At 44.1% G+C, this 17,653-nt stretch overlaps 1 protein-coding gene across 2 annotated transcripts in view; it reads left to right on the top strand.

Annotated features, from left to right (window-relative positions):
- The window catches only part of MTOR (mechanistic target of rapamycin kinase), a 4,577,509-nt gene that overhangs the window by 2,814,213 nt on the left and 1,745,643 nt on the right, over positions 1 to 17,653 (top strand). For both annotated transcript variants that reach the window (XM_044063218.1, XM_044063219.1), the window contains exon 31: positions 4,056 to 4,156. In XM_044063218.1, the coding sequence (XP_043919153.1) occupies positions 4,056 to 4,156 (101 nt within the window). The remainder of the gene's footprint in view (positions 1 to 4,055; positions 4,157 to 17,653) is intronic.

Raw genomic sequence — 17,653 nt, 5'->3', positions numbered from 1 at the left:
AAGTCACCCACTAATGCAAACTAAACATGTGATGAGTTATGGAAATGAACATTGGTTTAGTTTTTTAGTAATAGACCTCATTTCCCCTAACATAAGAGAAGGAGGTAGTCTTAATGCTACAAAGAAAAAGAAACATGTTGGATTATGACACTTAGATCTGATAGAGGCAGTGGCCTTAATGAGAGGGCTTCACTGAAGCCCATTCTAAAATCTAGGAGAGTTTTTAAAAAGTGAATTAACTTAGATAGGTTTATTTATTGATTTATATAGTGTCTGTGTGTTATTCTAAAAATATATATATGATATTTTAAGTGTTTATGATATTGTAGTTGTTTAGATAATTTATGGAGGTATTATATGAATTGCTCTTCATCTGTTAGGTCATATAAGATGGGTTAGTATGTTTTTAAGAATTAATTGAAGGTATTTAATTGAATGTATTTTATGATTGGATGAATTGACTTATTTAAACACTGATTTGTCATTGCACTTTTTTGGTCTGAAGAAGAGGAATGTGAAAGCGCTAATCTATATGTGCACGAATAAAGATGTACTGCTGCTGTGAAAGCTGGAATCCTATCTTCTTTGCTAATGTGAATGTTGGAAGTTTATCCTTATCGTGGTTGTTCCGACTACCTCATACTATCCTGTTGTTTCATTATCTGTTATTTTGGTAGCGGAACATTCGCTCAGTGGGTAGCATTGTTGTTCATCTTTCTATTAAAGAAGTAGTACTGAAAGGATGGAATGAGAAATACATACCACTTTTATTGAAAGGACAGAATAATGATGGAGAATTGGTAGAAAGTCAACGTAAGAGTAACGAAAATGTGAGAAAAAACAGGCGATGTGTATATGACGTTAACTTATAACCAAGATACAAGGGGTATAAAGAATATAATGTATAAAAACTGGATATTATTTTATCCATGCCTAATAGTATAAAAAATGTCTCTAGAAACTTGAAATTTGGGTACAAGAAGAACAGGAATTTAAAAGAAATTTTTGAAAAAGAACAAGAAGGAAGTAAGAATAAGGTTGGAACGTACAAATGTGGCAGGTGTCCGCAATGTCCGTTTGTATATAATCAAGGGACGTTTATGGGTATTAATATGTCATTTTATCCCAAGGGATATTACAGTTGTCAGTCTAAGGGTATAATTTATTTAGCTAAATGTATAACATATGGTGCATATTATATAGGGATGACCAAACGGAGTCTGAAACATAGGGTATATGAACACATGTATAACATTAACAGAAACAGAGAAACTAATGCCCTTTTCAGACATACAGCAACATGTCCTCAAGCTGATTTTAAGTTTTGGGTCATTGAACAGGTCAAAAGAAATGAAAGGGGTGGGGACTGGGAAGCCCAACTGGAATTAAGGGAGTTAATATGGCAATTACAGTTGGACGCTTGCAACCCACCGGGCCTTAATGACCATATTTCACTTGTGCCAGCACTTAGAATTAGAGCAAATAGATATTAAATACTAAATTATGTATTAGCCATTTTAATATTGTGTAAAAAATGTGATTAAGTATGTGCTATATGTTTTATATATTTATATGTATTTATTTATTTAATATGGAGTACTTATGCAAGTATTTTTATGAAAGTTTTTTATAAAAGTTATATAAAATCAAATAAGCACAATTGTATTTAAGTAGGTTGATGTGTTTTTTAAATATGAGTTTCAATTAACTTATGACCAATGGGAAAGGTGTCGGGTCTATTTAAGATGTAAGGTGGGATGAGAGAGTTGACTCTGATGATGTTTCCGGGTTAGGAAATGAAAGCGCCAAGTCCATTGATGTGTTTTACTAAGTCCGTTGATGTGTTTTATGGTGCTAGTGTGCGCTTTTGCACAATAAAAGTGTTTGGAATATATCGGAGGTGGCCTTTATTGACCTTGAACAACAACTGGAGTTTTTTGGATTTATTGGTTGTGACTTTTGACTATAGGTGTTCCACTTTGATCAATAAAACACCCCTAAAAGTTGATTCAGTAGTCAGGGATCTGAGAACTTGTATAGACAGATACCTTACCTTCGACCAACATATGTCCAAGGTAGTAAGAAAATTGTTCTGTGTTGCTCAACTTATTAGTATGGGCATGGTATCTAGTTCCAATGAGGTCATCATACCACTTTACTCGGCCCTCATCAGACCCATCATTGAGTATAATACCCTGTTTGGTATGTACCTAACCAGAAGCATGCTGTAACCTTGCAAGTCCGCAAAGACTCCTTACAAAATTAATACAGGGAGTAAACACAATGTCCTATGCTGATCACCTCAAAGGCCCTGTCTTTTTACTTGGTATCGTACGGACTTCTGAAAGGTGATCTTTGCATGGTATACAAGGCAACCCTGGACCTTGTTTTGATGAACCTTTTGCACATCCGCAATACAAGCAGCATCAGAACTTCTAGATCATACAATCTAAATTTTGCGATATAAATAGGACATGTTGGAGAGAGAGAGAGAGAGGTATGTTTCTGAGAGAATTCCCATTCTCTGGGACAGGCGTCCTATCCATGTAAAGCAGAGTTTTTCTATAACCCTATTTAAGAGCAGTTTGGACAAATTGATGGTCAATTGGAAATTCACTCTTGGTCTGGCGCTTATGTCTGTAATAGACAGAGGCAGTCAGGAAATCACTCCCCAAGTAAATCAAATATATGTGTCATGTCTAGGGTTACATAGCTGGGTTGGTAAGGGCTCTGATTTTCATTAGCATAGTATGCACCTATGAACCTATAAGACAGATTTCATGCTCAGAAAGGGACATAAAGGGTGTTCTGTATTCTGTAGCTATCTATAAAGAGTTCAAATTTGGGGTCCCCCAAGGAATCTGTCATGAAGTGATGATATTCTTGACAAATAACTGATACTCTCCCCACAATTTCCAGTATGCCTGAGAACGTAATACATATTAGACTTAGGAAATAGAGGAGTGCTTTCATTGTTTTGAAACCATGTGCATGTAACTGCACATATATGAATGTTTATGAATGAGTTCAAGAGCTGCAGGAAAGCCTTAGGTTCCTTGTCTGGCTCCTTTAGCACTCAAGCAGCTGTTCAAAACCAAGTCGTGGGTTATGATCAGGGCTTTGTCCAACGCCGCAGGGGTCTGTATTACCATATCGAATGGTAAAAATGTCGAATGCTTACATGAGCGAATATGCAGGAGAACGAACTTGTTTTTTTGGGGGGTCGCGGTACAATGAGGATTGGAATATTTGTCCTTTCCTCACTGTAGTGTGATCTCGGAGTTGGAATACAATAGCAAGTTTGTTTTCTTACATTTTTGCTCATATGGGCGTTCAACATTTTTACCATTCGGTATGGTAATATAGACCCTGCCACAGAGCTAGTGGGTAAATAATAAAATAATAATTGAATTAATTCGAGAATGCATAGGAGAGAGAAGTGGATCTACATGGTAGACTTGGGTGGTGAAGTGATACTGCTACACAAGTCAAATTCACCATTGCTTATCTAGTAAATAATAGTCAGATTATGTGATTATTGTCTGCCATCTTTGTGTTATACTTTCTGCATAATACTATGTAGAGAAAGCAGCATGTGAAAATAAGGGTCATAATACATAATTACAGTTAACTGAATGTAAAGAAGTGACTCTTTGTAACAGTACTGCAGTGTTTTTTTTTGATGACACGGTGACAGAGCTACCATTCTAAGTTGGTAGGAAGGGGATACGACTGTTGGCAGAATTCTGTCTTAAACTTTAGATCTACATCAGGTGAAGCATATGTTTTCCTTCCATTTCTCATTAGAATTTTTTTTTACCAAACATCGGTTTAATTATGTGCTATTACTTCATGTCACATATCCCACTGATTGTTTTGTAAGTAATGTTATTTTTTGTGTCGTTAACAGAAAGTTGGTCCACTAATCTTTTGATATTTGAAGTCTTTTTTGTTTGCAATACAAGCAGCCAGAATGTTTAATGAACTGTTGATTCTTCACATGGCAGGTAGCCATGTTTACTTCCTGACTGTAAACCATGTATTCTGATTTACAGGGGACAGCTACACCAGCAGTGCTGTGAAGAGTGGACACTGGTCAGTGAGGAAACTCAAGCTAAGATGGCAAGGATGGCTGCAGCTGCCGCCTGGGGTTTGGGTATGTTTTGCATCTTGACACATTACTGCATAGCTTAAGCATGGTATTGCAGTTCAACATAAGGTGACCTACTACTGAATTGTATATATTCTTAGTATGGTACACAAGTATAAAACAGGGGTACATGATGCTTTAGTGTGTTGTTAAGAATGGAGCAACTGTGGCACACAGTAAAGTTATTACAGTGCTGTACTGTTCAGTGGTACCCTAGCACAGCAGAACACACTTCTTCCAAAAAAGGACTGCCAACCAAGGAACCAGTCTGCTTAATAGTTTATTAAGAACAGACGCTTTTCATTCGGTAAAATAACCAGAACTTTTTCAGATAAAACTTACTCCTCTATCACTGCTATTTAAACTCACTTCAACTGGTCATGTGACAAAAATTAGCATACATAAATACCTCCCTATTTAAAACAGTAATTATGTATGCTAATTTTTGTCACATGACAAGTTGAAGTGAGTTTAAATAGCAGTGATAAAGGAGCTGGTTTTATCTGAAGAAGCTCTGGTTATTTTACAGAACGAAAAGCGCTTCATGTGTATTTGTTCTTAATAAACTATTAAGCAGACTGGTTCCTTGGTTGGCGGTCCTTTTTTGGAAGAAGTGTTTGTGGATTTATCCAGTTTTTGCGTTTGTAACAGCAGAACAAACTGCTGCACTGCTTTTTTTTCTATTTGTAGCAGTGTAGCACAGGATAACACAGTATTGTGCTGTTTAACATAAGTATGGTATAACTGTGTGTAAAGTATGCATGTTAATGCTAACACAAGGTGAATCGTTTCTGTGATATGTATAGCATGAACATAGGTCTGTATTGTAACACTGGGTGATATAGTTTTACAATGTATAGTGTAAGCATAGATATTAGTTATAATATTCACTGTTGCAAACATCACTTCAGGGATTCTTGCATGCTGATGATTGATAGCTAGTCTGTTTTCCAGACCACTACCTTCTATTTATGGATTTTAGGAAACGTCTGCACTGGGACAGCAGGATGTTGGGTGGAATAAGAGAACCATCGGTCAAAGTCATTCTGAGATTTTTCTTGCTGCAGTTCATTGCTTGTTGCATATAGCACTGAGCATTGTCATGCTTACATGGTGACTGCTTCCATATCTCTGTTTAAGTACCTCACTAGCGAATTTCTCCCCTTTCTCACTTTTTTTTTTACTTAACTTTGAAATTGCATCTGGCTAGATTTTTGATAGCAAAATTGAAAAAGTGTGGGTAATTGTTGATAATGTGGAAAGCAAATCCTGCATAAGGATTTCCTTGCATGACAGCGATAGTTATCGACATTTTACTAAATTCTCCCCAGGAATGCTCCATCATAGGGCAAAATCTCTCTGACGCTTTCTAAGTCAAAAGAAGAAACATAAATGTGTCAGCCGTAGTGTCCAGGAGGCACCTCATGAAATGCAAGTACTCACAGAATTGCCCCAAGGGGAAGATTTGGGAAGCCAGACAGTCTTTCCAAATCCAAAGGTTTCCCTAGATCTGGTGACATTGAGATCAGTGAGTCACATTTTCCATTCCCTTCCTCAGATTTGGGTTTGACTGATGGCTGTGACACAACTCCTTTGGATGTTGCCACATCATTGGATTTAGGCACATCCTCCTGGACTAAAATCACTGTGGCACTGTTTAATTTGGAAACATTTCAATGGCTTCCTGCCGCATCGCCTGCCTAATCATCACTGAAGAAGGAGGGCAGCATTCATTCACCAATTGAGATGAGATTCCTAGAGACTGTTTTGAGGTGTTTGGGTGCCTGGCTTTGTCTTGAATTGTCTAAGGCAGATTACCTTGTTCAGCCAAGGCTTAAAGCCCTGAAGCACATACCATATTTGCTAGCTTGGCCCTGCTTCGGGCAAGTGGTTCCTTGACACAGCCCACAACCCAGGCTTCATCCAAAGACCTTTTTCAGCTCACCCCAATTTCTCATGAGCATTCTGAAATTTAAGTATTCAGCACTGGAAATCCCGAAGCTGTCATGGATTCCTTCCAAAAAGTGAAAGGTTAAATGTATCCAGGCGGAGGATTCTAATGCCTTAGTTTCTGAGGCAGATGGATTGAAATATGTCAGCCATATGCCATTCCAATGTTCAACTGTTAGAGGAGATAAGCAAGTTTGACTGCTAATAGAGAAGTAGTGATGAAATGATAAATCTGAAGTAGTTAACTAAATTTGATCATCAGCCTGTGGGTTCCGGATCCAATACGGATCCGAGCCGGCAGCTTACCAAGCTAAAGATCCGAGCTCCAAGCTCCTCCCCTGTACCCATACTACACTGCAACCTTTTTCCAATCCTGTGATCTCGTTTGCCGCGGCTTCGCCAGCAAGGGATTTCTGAGCTCCGGGAAGGTTAGTTAGATTTCATCTAGCTTTCAGTCTGTGTGCCCTTTTTCAGTGCTAAACAGGCTTATAAACCCTACTCTTATTCTCCCCAGGTTTTTGTATCTAGATATTAGTGATCCATAGCAGTGTAGAAAGTTGCAAAACTTTCTGTTGTGTAGGCCTCCTCTTCCCGCTGTGTGTGTGTGTGTGTGTGTGTGTGTGTGTGTGTGTGTGTGTGTGTGTGTGTGTGCGTGCTTCTGACATAGTTTGTCTAAGCAGGAATGTCAGAAAGTCAGAAACCGACTTTCTCTAACTGTAGCCATAAGCTGTTGCGGGCCGATGGCCACACTCTGTGCGTAGCTTGTTTGGAGGTGCCTCATCTAACATTGGGCTGCAAAATTTGTGAAGCCTTTAACCCCCGGTTCCTGCGGGATTGCAGGACCAAGCTGATTTTTGCGGGTCTTTTACCCACAGAGTCAGCAACTTCTGCGGCTTCTTCAGTCACGGCTGTGACTGTTCAGCCTTCCGGCCCTCCTCCCCTGTCCGGGACTCACACTCCCACCTCTAAATGGGGAAAGAGAGAGGCCAAGAAAGACAAACATAGGGAGAAAGAAAAAGAGACAGAAAAAAGAGAGACAGGGAAGAGGGGTCGCAAGAGGCAAGCTGACTCGGATCCGTTAGACCCTCCCGCTAAGGTGTTATTGTCTCCAGAAAAAAGTGCAAGGCTGTCTTCCCCTCTGCTCCGTTCTCTACGATTCTCCCCGCAGCTGGAGGAGGAGGCTTGGCCCACTTCGAAGTCATCCTCACAACGGCCCTCCCGGCCGGTGTCGGTGGCGTCTTCGAGGTCTACTAGGAGCCTCTTTGAAGCCGATATGGACCGGATGATGAGAAGGTTCCTGTAAACTCAGTTGCAGATGGGAGTGTTACTGGCTGCCCCCCAGCCGGAGTGGGGAGTTCAGCCCCGACATTTGTCTCGATAGGGACAGGGGGTCAGCGCCGATGGTACCTCCTACCTCGATGCCGGCCATCTCCTCAAGCCTGTCAGATTCCTTGTCGGATCCGAGCTTTCGGAGCCGAGATCTGGGTGTCGGATTGTGTCCTTGTCTCCTTGTGTCCGTCTCCGTCTCCTTGTGTCCGGCTGCACCAGCCTCTGCTCTGATCCCCTCGTCGGATCTGAGGGGTGCAGCTACCCACACCACCAGCTTCAGGGAAGCCATTTCCCCTTCAGCTTTTGACGGTGGAGAGGGTTCTCTCTGGAGGATTGAGACCCCTCACTCTTTCCTCAGAGTCCGCCCCTGCTCCCTCGCAACTGAGTTTGTCTTCCATCATCCAGTCCTCTCAGGGACAGCCTGTATCCGGTACGCCCCAGACAGTTCCCCTTGAGGAATACGAGATGGTTAGCGAGCCTTCCCCGGAGAGTCCCCCTGAGGAGGCCCATCGCAAATGCCAATGCAAAAGGAAGCACATGGACTGCCCTGAGTCCCTCACTGAAGATACTGACTTGGAGGAAGGGGAAGGTTCTCCCAGATCACCCCCCCCCAAAGACGTCGAGACATAATGGAAATTCTTCGCCAGAGGGGGGTTGGTCCGCCCAAAAATCTTCCTCAGATGAGTCGGTATTTCTGGAGGTGTTTGATACAGGCCCATCTACCTCTTGGGTGTCCCCCCCCCCCAGCCGTCCTTCTGGTGGACCTTATTACCACCAGGGCCTGGAAAGAACCGGACACTGTAGAGCCAATACCCAAACGGCCTGACAAGCTATTGAGCCCTCCTGCGGACAAAACCACTTGGAGTAAGGGTTCCCCAGTTGATGCCACGGTGGTGGCAGCGGCCACCATAAAGGAACTCGCCCAGGAAAGTTCCTCGGTCCATCCCCCGGACAAGGAGTCCTGGGCGATGGATTGTCTTGGAAAGTGAACTTTTGCTTCAGCTACCTTTGCTATAAAGTCACTGAATTATATGGCCCACGAAATCAGACTGCAGCATGACCTTGTGAAAGAGTATGCCAAGTCTCCCCTGGAGTCCATTTTGGCCGAGGATAAATGGACATTCTCGGCTCATATGGCCACTCTCAAGTCTGTGTCAAGTACGTCCATGCGTCTACTCTCTCATGCCACCGAAGGAGCCGCTAGGGCAGCCTGGTCTAGTATTACCATGCGGTATCATGCCTGGCTGTGGCTTTGTGATTTTTAGGAACCTTTCAAGGCATCCTTCTCTAACGCCCCTTTTGACGGTTTGACCCTGTTCGGGAAGACTGCCCGAGATACGCTTGTCCAGAGTGAGAAGGATGGGAAAACTCTGTCAGCTGTCGGATCCACTTCTCTAGCCCTCAAAGGTCCTTCTCCATGAACCAGCGAGGGCAAAAGAAGCTGTGGTTCCGGAAATCTCAGTTGTCCCAGAACGCTCAGGACTCCTTATCCCCCAGAGACAGAGGGGGGGACAAGGTGGATGCCGGCCCAGAGGCAGAGGGGGACCGAAGAACTTTGGGTGACGGGAACCTTTTTCTGACCGACCCGCGCAGCAGCCTGAGAGGTTGCCTGACTGCTCCTCTCTGGAGCCAGTTGGGGGACTTTTCTCGAGACACCTAGCTCAATGGGAGTCCATCACGTCAGATCACTTGGTGCTTCGAATAATATTCAGAGGCTATTCTGTTCCCTTCATAAACAACCCCCTATGCACAAGGTGCCTCCCGGACGTCCCACCCGCTGAAAGGGAGGCAGCAGCTTTGGAGATAAGAAAGGTGCTAGAAAAAAGAGCAATCCAGCGAGTGCCCCAGACTAGCCCAGATCAGGCATCTATTCCAGGTTCTTTTTGGTCACAAAAAAGGTGGGGGGACTTGAGGCCGATTTTCGACCTGTCAGCTATAAACCTGTCCATTGCCAAGGAAAAGGTCCGAATGGTCACTCTACAGTCCATCCTGCCCTTCTTGCAGGAGGAAGACTGGATGTGCTTGATAGATCTCAAGGATGCGTACTACCATATTCTGATGGACAGGCAATGCAGGAGGTTCCTCCACTTTCGGCTAGGAGCCAGTCATTACCAGTTCAGGGTCCTACCCTTCTGTCTCACCACAGCCCCCAGGGTGTTCACCAATGTCATTGCAGTTGTAGCAGCCCACCTGAGGCTTTAGGGCATTCAGGACTTTCCGTACCTGAACGACTGGCTTCTCACTGCCTCCACCAGGCATCAACTTGTATTAGCCAGGGATTTCTTTCTTCATTTGTCTACCCGGCTGCGGATCACGATAAATCTCAAGAAGCCTTCCCTCCAACCTGTTCAAATTCTAGACTTCATAGGGGCAAGAATAGACTGTCTTTAGGCCAGGATATTTTTGACTCCAGACAGACTTCACAGCCTGGCCCTTCATGTATTGGCACTCCTTCAGTCTCCTGCACCCCCAGCGGAGTTAGTCCTGAGAGCCCTAGGGTCCATGACAGCAGCTATAAATCTAATTCCTTGTACACATCTGCATATGAGAGAGTTACAGTGGACGTTACAAGTTCAATGGTCTCTGCTACATCAGTCTCTAGACTTTCCGATTCCTCTGAGCAGAATGTGCAAAAATTCTCTCATGTGGTGGCTTCAATCCCAGGAATTGCGAGAAGGATGCCCCTTTGTTGCGCCTCTGCCCCAAGCCATGGTGACCATGGATGCCTCTCGCTTAGGGTGGGGGGGGGCACTGTTCAAGCAGGACTCTCCAAGGCACATGGACTCAGAGTGAGATCATTCTGCATATGTTCTATAGATGAGAGCAGTCCTTTTAGTGTTGCAGGCCCTTCATGCCTGTCTTCCTCTTGGAACTATTGCGATCCAGTCAGACAATATGTCAGTGGTCTGGTACATCAACAAACAGGGGGGAACCAGGTCTTAGCCACTTTGTCGAGAGGCCATGAGAGTGTGGGAATGGGCAATTTCCACCAACCACTTTCTGATAGCAACGCACATTCCGGGTTAGTCCAACATCTTGGCAGACAAATTGAGCAGAACTATCCTTTCGCCTTAAGAGTGGTCTCTGAACCCTTATGTAGCAGAACAGATCTTCCTCAGGTGGGGTCAGCCTTGCTGCGATCTCTTTGCATCACCGTCCAACGCGAAGTGCAGCGAGTTTCTTGCTCTAATTCCACGACGGGGGAAGACCCCCAGACATGCTCTTTTCCATGCTTGGCCACCTGGTCTTCTTTATACATATCCCCATTCATGACAAAATTCTTATAGAAAGCTCGTCAGTTGGGGAGCAGATTTATCCGTATAGCATCATTCTGGCCTCATCATGTTTGGTTCGCTTGCCTGCGGTCTCATCTCCTAGCTCCGTCCTGGATCTTGGATCCCATTCCGGATCTTATTCATCATCCCTCAGGAATTCTTCCTCCGAATCTGGACAGCCTCAAGCTCACAGTTTGGTTACTCCAGTTCCCTTAGTTGCTAGGACTCCCGGTATCTCTTCCCCAGTTAAATCCATCGTACATAAGTCCTCTACCAGGAAAGTTTACAGTAGTAAGTGGAAACGTTTTTCCATTTGGGCTTCACAGAGAAATCTGGATCCCTTTACCGTTCTGGTTCCAGCAGTGTTAGATTTTTTTCTCATATTTACCAGCAAGGGGCCAGCTCTTCTACAGTGTAAGTACAGCTGGCGGCTATTTCCCATTTTCATGTAGGGGAAAATTCAGGCTCCCTAGCTGCTGCCAGAATTTGCAAGACTTTTTTGAAAGGTACCTTTCTTCTGAGGGCTCCTATTAAGAATCCTTCCCCACCGTGGGATTTGACTTTGGTTCTTCAGGCCTTAGTCGTGCCCCTGTTCGAGCCTGCAGCATCAGTTGACTTGAAATTCTTGTCATGGAAGACGGCTTCCCTGGTGGCTATTACTTGAGAGAGTGTCTGAGCTTCAGGCACTGTGTATGAAACCCCCCATACCTATTTTTTTCACAAGGATAGGGTATCTCTCAGGACTAACCCGTCTTTTCTTCCTAAAATTGCTTTGGAGTCAAATATTACTCAGTCGATTAATTTGCCTGTATTTTTCCCTAATTTTCAAAATAAAGGGGAATGTAAACTTCATTTGGTGGATGTGCACAGGCAGTTACGTTTTTATTTGCATAGGTCCAAACCTTTCCGTAAATCTGATCAACTTTTTGTTTCCTTTGCTAGACCCTTTTTGGGAAAACCCATTTCAAAAGTGACTATCGCTGAGTGGATTTCGCTTTATATTTTACAAGCTTATAGAGAATTTGGATTATCAGAAGGGATTTATGCTCACTCCACCCATTCTATGGCTACTTCGGCTGCATTCTGGTCTAGAGTTTCCCTGGACGATATCTGCTCAGCAGCTACCTGAGCTTCCTCTCACACCTTCATTACTCATTATAAGCTAGATTTGGTGTCTAGAGGAAGGGCTTCCTTTGGCTCTGCAGTGCTCAGGAATATTATTCCTTATGGGCTTCCCAAGATTCGGGTAGCTGGGGACTCTGTTCCATAGGTTGATGATCAAATGAAGTTAAATACTTATTACTTCTCACCATAACGTTCCATCTGAGTAGTTAGACTTCATTTGTCAGCATCCCCCCCCCCTCCTTCACCCTGACCTTTCTCTGTTTGGGCTCGATGTCCTGAATTTGGTGAGCCTGGTGTATGAGTTTGGATCAGGCCTTTTGGGCTTAGGTTGTTGGGTGTCACGTTGTTAGGTGGCAAACTCTATCTGAGGATTGGAAGGAGGTTGCAGTGTAGTATGGGTAAGGGGGAGGACCTTGGAGCTCGGATCTTTAAATCCGGAACCCACAAGTTGCTGACAAAGGAAGTCTAACTACTCAGATGGAACGTTATGGTGAGTACATAACTTCTTTTTTTGTTGTGCTAATTGGAAGTAGGTATAGTAGTTTAAGAAGTACAATAAAGTGAGGTATTAGTAGATAATAAGCGGGTTAAGCGATTTAGTGCTTTAAAGGGAGGCATAAGAAAGGTGTTGAAGGGTGCTGGAGAGTAATTTAGGTTTTTGGGGATTTAGTAGCAGGTTATTGTCCTGTAGCCAACTTTAAACAGAGTTGAAGGCTTCCCAGAAAAAACACCAAAAGCTCAGGATAGCTGTAGAAAACATTTTATTTCGAAACACAAGATGAGTGCTTTTGTTTTAAAACATTTCAAACTTCAGAGCTGACTAAAACATTTTCTGTGGCTATCCTGAACTTTGTGGTTTTTTTTCTTGAATTTTTGGTTTTATCAATGTTTGTTGGAGAGTTAAATGCTTCTTGAGTAATTATCTGAAGATGTATTTGCTTGCATGAATGCATATTAGAGTAGAATCAGCAGCATATTGTATTAGGGAAGCATGCTGAGAGGGTTTATAGAAATTGTTAGTGAATTTGTTAGAGTAGAGAATGATGTCCTGTGGCACACAGGTATTGACAGGAATTGAGGGAGAAAAAGTGGAGACATTTAACAGACTGGCGTCTATTGGTTAAGTAGTTAAACCATAGTAGTGTGTGATGTGATAGTCCAATGTAAGACAGTTGGTAGAGGAGATCTGGTGAGAGACTAGATCAGAAGCTTAAGAGACATCAAGGAATACAAAGGAAAGAAATTTGCCTTCATCTCTGGCTTTATTGATAGTATCTGTGAAAGTTATTAAGACCATGGTAATTCTATGGACGGGTTTAAAACCATTCTTTGTGAAAGTCAGGAGCAATTCCTGAAGATTGTGTTGAAGAAGTTGCTTGTGTGAATGCACTTCTTCAGAATTTTTGACAAATTTGATAATATGTTGATAGGTCTGACATTGGTTATATCAGATGAGGTTCCTCTTTTTTAAAGGGGTATGATGAAGATATCTTTTTCTTTAGAGAAGGAACGTAGGGTTCCTTGATAGATATGTTAATGAGAAAAGACACAGAATAGGCTATGTAACTGATGGATCACATTTTTTTAGGGTGGGAAGACTGATTTAGTAAGGGGTTACTGAAGTAGATTTTCTTGTCTGCTATAATTTGTCTTTTAAGAACAGTTACGTAGTTCTTTAATGTGTTGTAGCTTTTGGAGAGATGTATATTTTAACCGTTCTTTCCTTGCCCTATTTCTTTATTTCATTAGTGCCTGCTCTGAGTGGAAAACCAATGAGTATTTTTATTCTTTATTCTTTTTGTTGTATTTGGAGCAAGAGTATTGAGGGTTTTCAGGAAAAGTGAGTTAAATTTGTGTACGGGTTCTGAAGAAGTTCCATTGTAAATAAAAAAGGAACAAAAGCGCTAAAACTATATTTCCATGTGCAGTTTGCTTTTGTCTTCAGTGCCATTTCTGCCAAGTTTTTTTTAGATTCTGTTTGTAGTGCACTTAGTTTTAAGTTTTTTTTGTGTGTAAATTTGTGTACAGCTTCATCGAGTGGAGTATTATTAAGGTTATGGGAAGATCTAAATAAGTGCTTGACATGATGAAACAATTTAGATCTTCCCATAACCTTAATAATTTTAACCCTGATACATTTAACATAATTTAACTTGTCTAACCTGAAAAAAATACTCCACTTGATGAAGCTGTACACACATTCCACTATGTGTGGCTCCGGTGGCACATTCTCTGATTCCCTCATTAATCACCTCCTTGTACATACAAGCAGGCTCATTTACCCATCATGTAATGAGCCTGTTTGCATGTACAAGGAGGTGATTAATGAGGGAATTTGAGAATGTGCCATTGGAGACGTACATAGTATAATCAGACACCAATATCAGTCAAGAACTGAGCCACTGTTTTGGGGATAGTTATAATGTGTGTGGGACGAAATGAGATGAATGAATCCAAATAGGTTTAGACTAGTTGAGTGTTTTACGGAGATAATCTGCCATTTGAAATTAATGTCATCTAGGATTATTTTTTCATTAGAAATTGTATGTGAAATCCAGTTTAGGATGATGTAATGGGATCCTATCTCGCCTACATTCATGACAGATGGGTTCGGAGCCGATCCATTGGCTCCGACTCGGCAACTTATATACTAGCACGAAGTCTCTCATTGGCTGGGCTATACCCTATCCCAGGATGCACTACACCTGCTTCACCAGATCTCGTTTGCCGCTTTACTAGCTGGACGTGGTCTCGACTTGGCTGGAGCTAAGTGATTTATCTTTACCTTTATTGGTCTTTGACCATGGGGTTTCTTGTCAGATATTAACCAAACAGCTGTTTTAACAGCTTCTTTATCCTATTTGTGAAAGTTTGAGTGCTAAGTGTTGTCTGGTACTTGTTCTCTCTTTTTTTGTCGGGCAAGGCCCGTTTTAGTTAGAGGGCCTTTGCCCTATCCTAGTGTAGTTTTAGTTTAAAGGCTTTATTCTACTATTTAGTTAATTCCTTTGTGTTTTTCTTGTACCTACGGGCCAAGCCCGTTTAAATTAGAGGGCTTTGGCCTTGGTATTTTGTCAGTTGTTTGTGAGGTAAATTCTACTGTGTCTCGCGCTTTTCAGTTGGCGCTATTTTTCTTATAGTGCTTAATTTGTGGTGAACTCTATTTCTTTAGGTACCTTGTACTATGTCTAAAGAACAGAAGTCAGGGTTTAAAAAATGCACTCGGTGCAGTTATAAAATGTCCATAACAGACAGCCACTCTATTTGTGTTTATTGTTTGGGGCCGAAACATTTACAAGAGACTTGTAGTGTATGTCATGCCTTTTCTGCTAGAGTTCTTCAAGAGCGTAAGAACAAGCTCATTTTAAAAGGGCTTATTAAACCCTCCTTTGAGGAAGCTTTAAATCCTCCTGTTGCTTCCAAAAAGAAAAGATCGTCGGCTCCGACAAGTCCGTCGGAGCCGACTTCTAAAAAGAAAAAGTCTTCTTCCTCGGCTCCACTGACTTCGGGGCCGAGTGTCGAAGAGTCTGCCTCGATACCTCCTGCTTCGGCTCCATTGTCTTCGGAGCCGCAAGTTGAAGTATCGAGAGGTGAATCACCCCCATCGGCTCCAATGGCTTCGGAGCCGGTGGAAGTGTGCAGCTCAGACTCTTCACCCTCGGCTCCGAAGAAAAAGGCTTCCTCGGCGCCGATGGTGGTCCATGAGTTGGTGGAGTCGGCGCCGACAGTATTGGAGCCGTTTCGGAGCCGGTCCCCTTCTCCCTCGGAGCCGAGAGGAAAATCTTCTCGAGTGTCTACCTCCTCTAAATCCTCGAGACTATCAGATTCGGACCTGGATAGGGTTTTACAGAGGCTCTTCCAATCTCCAGTATTTGCTAAAATGGTCTCGGCTCCAGCACAGTTTGCTTCGGAGCCGATCCCCCCCCCCCCGACACTTTTGATTCCTCCTCCAACCTCCTCTGAGGAGTTGGAGCCGGTGGTGGTGGAGCAATGTGGAGCCATACGGTCGGAGCAGAGACCCCTATCAGGCCTCTCGGCTCCGACCATGCTTCCTACCCTGTCCTCCGGTTCAGGGTTTGGCACTGCGACCTCTACGGCCGGGCCCGAGGGGAATACTTTGGGATTAGGTGCTTCGGTGCCTAGTCTTCCCCTCGGAGCATCGGCTGCTGGAATTCCCAGTGCCATCGTGGCCTCTAGACCAGTGACTTCCTTGGATTCTGGAGGTCCGGCCTTTGAGGCCATGAGGAGCGCACTGGCCATGCCCTTGCCGGTTCAACTAGAATCTACCTCACCGTCCCTAGATTTGGAGACTGGTGCCTCTGTTGCGTTGCAGCCCCCCGGCAGCGGGGCCCCAGGGCCTGAGGATACCCCAATCGGGGGTTCCCTTCTTCCGGGTGGTCCGTCTGAAACTGCTTCGGACGAACCTCCACGGAAGAAATTGTGTAAGAGGAAGCACGTAGACTCCCAAGATGAGTCTATTACATCGGATACTGACCTCGATGACGCTGAAGGGTCCCCCAAATCATCTTCGGATGATATCTCCTTCTCAGATATCTTGGAGATTCTGAGACAGAGAGGTGACTGGCAAGCCAAAACCCCTTCAACTGAGGAGTCAGTCTTCCTCAAGGCCTTTGGGGCCCAGCCCTCCGCCTCCTGGGTGTCTCCGCCCTTCGATGAGCTCCTTGATGTGGTTTCTCGAAGGGTGTGGGAACACCCTGATTCCGTGGAACCGGTGCCTGCGAGGCCTAACAAATTCTTGTCAGCCCCCCCCCAGAAAGAATTTCTCACTAAGGGTGTACCGGTAGATGCTTTGGTGGTGGCTTCTGCCACACAGCAGGATGTGGCAGAGGCTTCGACGTCTATTCATCCTCCTAATAAGGATTCTAGGAGTATGGATAGGTACGGGAAGCATACCCTGTCCTCAGCGGCCTTTACCTTACGGTCGCTGAATTATTTATGTCATTTTACGAGGCTCCAAAGGGATCTTCTCAAAGAGCTAAATGACTCCCTTGTTGGTAATCTACCTGAAGCGCTGGCCTCGACTGTTGGCACACAGATGACTACTCTTTCTTCTATTGTCAACTCGTCCATGAGGCTCATCTCGTATGCGGCCGAGGGGGCGAGTAGAGCAGCGGGAACAGGCGTTGCCCTTAGGAGACAAGCCTGGTTACGCTTGTGTTCGTTTACGGAGGCCTTCAAGTCTTCTTTCGCCGACGCCCCCTTTGATGGGTCATCGTTGTTTGGACCCAAGGTGAAGGACACACTCACTCGGTGCGAGCAGGAGGGCAAGACTTTGACTGCCGTTGGGGCCCGTTATTCCGCTCCTTCCAGGCCTTATCCCAAGGCTGGGAGAGGAGGGAAGATGTGGTTTAAAAAATCCCAAAAGTCTTTCTCTACTCCACCCAGTGATTCCCCCTCCAGAGGCAGGGGGGGGGGAATTTTGGAAGATGCCGCCCCAGAGGTGGCAGAGGCCCCCGTAACTCTGGAGACCGCGATTCCTTTCGTGGTTCTTCATACAACCAGCGTTCCTGAGTGGTTGCCCGACTGTGCAACTCCGGAGCCAGTCGGGGGTCGCTTCGCGGCGCATCCACAAGCTTGGGAATCCATAACAAGCGATCAGTGGGTGCTCCGCATTATTACCGTAGGATATATCATCCCTTTCAACAAACCCCCCCCTTCTATAAGGGAAATCCCGGACGTGCCACCCAGTCAGCGGGATCAGGCAGCATTAGAAATTTCAAAGCTGCTAGAAAAAAGAGCCATCCAGCCTGTCCCCACCGACCAGATCGGATCAGGAACTTACTCAAAATTATTTTTGGTACCAAAA

This window comes from Protopterus annectens, chromosome 2.part1 (assembly GCF_019279795.1).
Source record: "Protopterus annectens isolate FY-2018-M chromosome 2.part1, PAN1.0, whole genome shotgun sequence".
Classification (NCBI taxonomy): Eukaryota; Metazoa; Chordata; order Ceratodontiformes; family Protopteridae; genus Protopterus; species Protopterus annectens.
The sequence above is the reverse complement of the archived record's forward strand: the minus strand, read 5'-3'. Positions and strand labels throughout refer to the sequence as shown.